The sequence below is a fragment of the Belonocnema kinseyi genome, chromosome 4 (assembly GCF_010883055.1).
Source record: "Belonocnema kinseyi isolate 2016_QV_RU_SX_M_011 chromosome 4, B_treatae_v1, whole genome shotgun sequence".
Classification (NCBI taxonomy): Eukaryota; Metazoa; Arthropoda; class Insecta; order Hymenoptera; family Cynipidae; genus Belonocnema; species Belonocnema kinseyi.
The window spans coordinates 114,903,847-114,907,950 of NC_046660.1; the positions used below are offsets into that span (position 1 = coordinate 114,903,847).

A 4,104-nucleotide genomic window follows, 5' to 3' on the forward strand; every position below is an offset into this window, starting at 1 on the left:
AAAAATCACGTTTTTTTTGTTTAAACTGCATTTTGGGATAATAAATAAATTTTTTGAGGAATTTCATTGGCACCGTCGGAAAGAGGAGATCTTAAGCAATAAGAATATATGTGTCTCAATTTTTTCTAGTTTCGAATAGTCTTAGTTATTGACCGTTGAAAAGCAGTGTACCGGTAGTGGCGTTTTGGCCGTTTAAGGGTTAATTATGCAAGTGCTAAGTATTGCACCTAGAAATAACCAAGTCGAAATTAAATCGATTAAATTTGTTGAAATTACAAGCTTGAGCAATAATTTCACTTTTTATAAGTATAGTTAATTGATAGCATCAAAATATTTCATTGGAAAGATAAAAATCCACTTCACTGATAAATAACTCACTATTTACTCGCAAAACAACAGAAATAACCATTAAAATAACTAGAAACTATTATATTCACCAAGAGCAAGATGTAATAGTTTTGCGAACTCTGGAAGATTGTTTGCGACTCCATCGATTATTCGCTGTAGAAACCAAGACCTGTTTGCATTTTCTCGTAAAAATTGAGTACATGGAAGCAAATTGCATGAACTTTAGGTGTTATATATCGATACATATAATCGTAATGTAGCTTTCTTTAAATGCTGCAATCTTCTTTTTGAAGCTAGTATCCACATTTTTACGAAACAGGCAATATTTAGCAATAAAGTGCATGGTAAAGTAATTAATATTAAATATGTACATTTAATCATGTTTCAAATTTGTAATATTTATTGCAAATGCATACTAATCAGAAAAAACGCTAAGTGGCCATACAGAAATCGATTTATCTCAAGGATCCTTCTACCGATTATTTTTATATATTGACATTAAATACTTGTGAGAAATCGTAGAAAATATTAATGAAAAAATCCCAACTGTGCATCCACTTTTGTTTTAAAGTTGTTCCGAACCCACCGGGCCCATCGACCCCAAGCCAGCCGATCTAAAACAGCAGACAGGTTTGATAAATTTAAAATAATCTAAAGTTTTTAATTATCTCGAGGACAGTCAAAGATAAGTGAAAACTAATCGCAAAGGACCTTACAAAGGGAATTTATTTTCAAACAAGTCAAACTAACCCAATAAAAAGGTTTTCAAAATTCAAAGCATTGATAAAAAGTTTGAATTATATTATATCGAAAGCGATCAGAAAATGTTAAAGGCTTTGCAGAGCAGGATTGTTTTCAACAAACTTGAACTAACCTAATAGACAGATTTAAAAAATTCAACAACAAAAAATTTGATTAAAATTTAAGAAATTTAAATTAGACCAAAATCCAAATTAAAAATCCCATTTAACGTCCAATAATCAAATTGATGCAAAATCCTGTTAAATAAAACAAGAATCCAACGACCAAATTTGGACCACAACGAACATAAACAAATTTGATTAATCTCGAAAGCGGTGAAAGATACGTGAAAAGTGATAGCATTTTAACCGTTTGATGAAGGTCCTCAATCACCCACAACTGACATAGATAAGTAGAGTAAAGTAGAGATAGGTGAAAACTGACCAATTTTGCAGTGTATTCTAGACTAGCTTGAAAACGGTGAGAGATGCGCGAAAACTGAAAAATTTCGGTGTTTTGTAAAGGTTCGTCGGCCGTCGTGAATGAACTCACTAATTTTGAATGATCTCGAAGTCAGTGAGATATGCGAAACTGAAAAAATGATTTTAAAAAGGAAAAAATCACAATTTTGAATCATCTAGAAAACGGTATTTGTAATCCATTTTCAGATTTTCGGAAAACGTTGAACGATACGTGAAAACTGCCAAAATTTTAGAGCTGTTTTAGAAGGGGATAGACTCATTCGGATTGAAAATACAGTGAAACCCTTCTATAGCGTCGGTTTCGGGGCTGACGGTAGATGGGAACAAGCGTTTTAGAGCCCTCTCCGCGTTTGTTCACGTCTAAATGCTCGCCTGAGTGACAACCGGAGACCCCGTTCATCCCGTGCAGCTTCTGTTACACCTAACTACGATGCGGCGTCAATTCTCGGAACGGCTATAGAAGGGAGGGCTATTGAAAGGTCTCACTGTAATTTAATGGGGAGATCGGATTAATTCGGATTAAATCGGATTAAAGTAGATGTTCCTGCATGAATTTAGAAGGATTGAAAATACTTTTTCGATGAGCCTCAGATTCATTGGATTGGGCGAACGAATTAAAGGCGAATAAAATGTGTGTTAGGATTCAAGTTTATGTTGACGAACGGATTTAAAAGGATTAATAATTGTCTTTGGGTTGATGTGTAATTCATTCAGATTGGTTCAAGATTCATACTTATTACTGCGGGTTGGTGTTTGATTCAGTCGAATTTATTCTTCTTGAATTCAAAAGTATTGTAGGCACGCATTGAAAAATCGAATCGTTATGGGTTTGTATTAAAGTTTATACTGATGCATGAATAGAGTAGTCTTGATAAGGTATAGGGTCATTTAAAGCACGCCGTCTTTTTTAAAGACTTAATAATGAAGTATTGTAATGGATATAGATTTAATTGATGTAATTATGCTTTGTATGTCACACTATTTGCTTCTCTCCTGATCTTTACTGATTTGATTAAGTAGCCTATTTCTCTCTGATTCAAATTTGGAGAGTCAGATAGAACTTTTCTGTTTTATTTTTTTTTTTCAAAAGTTTATGCGCAAAGCTGCTGACGCGTGCATGGAAACTGCGAGCCTTTTTCAAAAATTCTCTCTTAATTGCGTTTAATGGTTTATTTAGATAGGATGTTATCTTGCCAATCGTTCGTGTCTCTCTAGTCCGAAAGTGGGGTGGTTGATGACTAGCGAGGTACTGACGGCCTTATCGTAACACGTGGATATAAGGCGAACTTACTGATGGTGGTCACTCAGTCGCTGCATCGGGTGTGCGCGGGTCGACAGGCAGATGTTGATGGAGAATCGTGCGATTTTGTCGAATTATTTTGAATGAAAATATCGTACAAGTCAAAATTTTATTCTCCTATCAATTACATGAGATCTATTGTATTATTTAATTGAGTGAACACTTAAAACAAGATGACGCTTTCTGCTTGGAAAACCTGCTGTAAGTTAAAAACATTAATTCTAAAGTGAAATTAATAAAGTGCAAAAAAACTAGAAGAGAATCAGAAAAATTTATTAATAAAAATATATTAAAAGAGCCCAAATTTAAAAGCATAGCGCGGGATATTCGAAAGTGGTTTCCTGCCTGCTTGACAGGACCTTCAGACGGTGCAAACTTTCAGAGTGAATGCAAGATATCTGACAAAAAATGGGGCTTCATGTTTTTTGAATGGCACTGAAAATAATTCCTAGTAAATATTTTACTGAAAATAATGGTTGGTGGAAGTAGTCAATATTACTAAGTTAGAATAATTATTTTCTTAGCAATGGTGAATATTTACTGACCATTACTGTCTAGTCAAGTCAACTATCACAAATATTGCGGAAGCATAACTGAATTACATAAAAGATAGATATATAATATTATTTATACAATGGCCATTTTCCTATAGTTACTATAGTTACTATTTTTTAATGTTTAAAATAAGTAGTCTTTCAGTGAAACCTACAAGAATAATGGTAATCTTAACTATTTTTTTCTAAACTTTCGAAAATATTTAAGCAACTTTCACATACATCAGGAATTGCCTATTCTGCGCATTTGTATCACAAATAGCTACTTCTTAGTTCCTTGAGGCTCCCAAAATGTTTATGTATTTAACTTGAATGTAATGGTTATCACAATGAAGAAAGTATTTTTCAACTATTATATTCTTAGCAAAAGATTTACCTGGGGTGACTGACATTTTTCATTATTTTCTTCAAAAATCAAGAAAGCGGAGAAAATATAATCCAACTAAATAAAATTGTTTTGTTCTTTTACAAATACAAGACATACTCTCCTATCTTTTGTAGGTACCTGATTTTGACAGATGCTTGTATATATTGTTATTCTTGTCATATGAAAGAGAATTGCACAGGCGTTTATCATGTGTCGGCAATAATTTTCCATAAATAAATGCATGCTTATCAAGCTAGAATTTTAGCACAAGGAAAGTTTAAAAATCCTATCAATATAATAAACTCTATAAGT

The 4,104-nt window shown here is 33.0% G+C and overlaps 1 protein-coding gene across 2 annotated transcripts in view; it reads left to right on the plus strand.

Moving 5' to 3' along the window:
• Positions 1-4,104, plus strand: part of LOC117171223 (sialin-like) — a 239,781-nt gene that overhangs the window by 184,267 nt on the left and 51,410 nt on the right. The window contains exon 1 of one of the 2 annotated variants that reach the window (XM_033358324.1): positions 2,883-3,072. The exons of the other annotated variant lie outside the window; for it this stretch is intronic. Within the exon in view, the coding sequence (XP_033214215.1) occupies positions 3,045-3,072 (28 nt within the window). The 5' untranslated portion in view covers positions 2,883-3,044. Of the gene's footprint in view, positions 1-2,882; positions 3,073-4,104 lie in introns of those variants that run through there. 2 annotated transcript variants of the gene reach the window in all.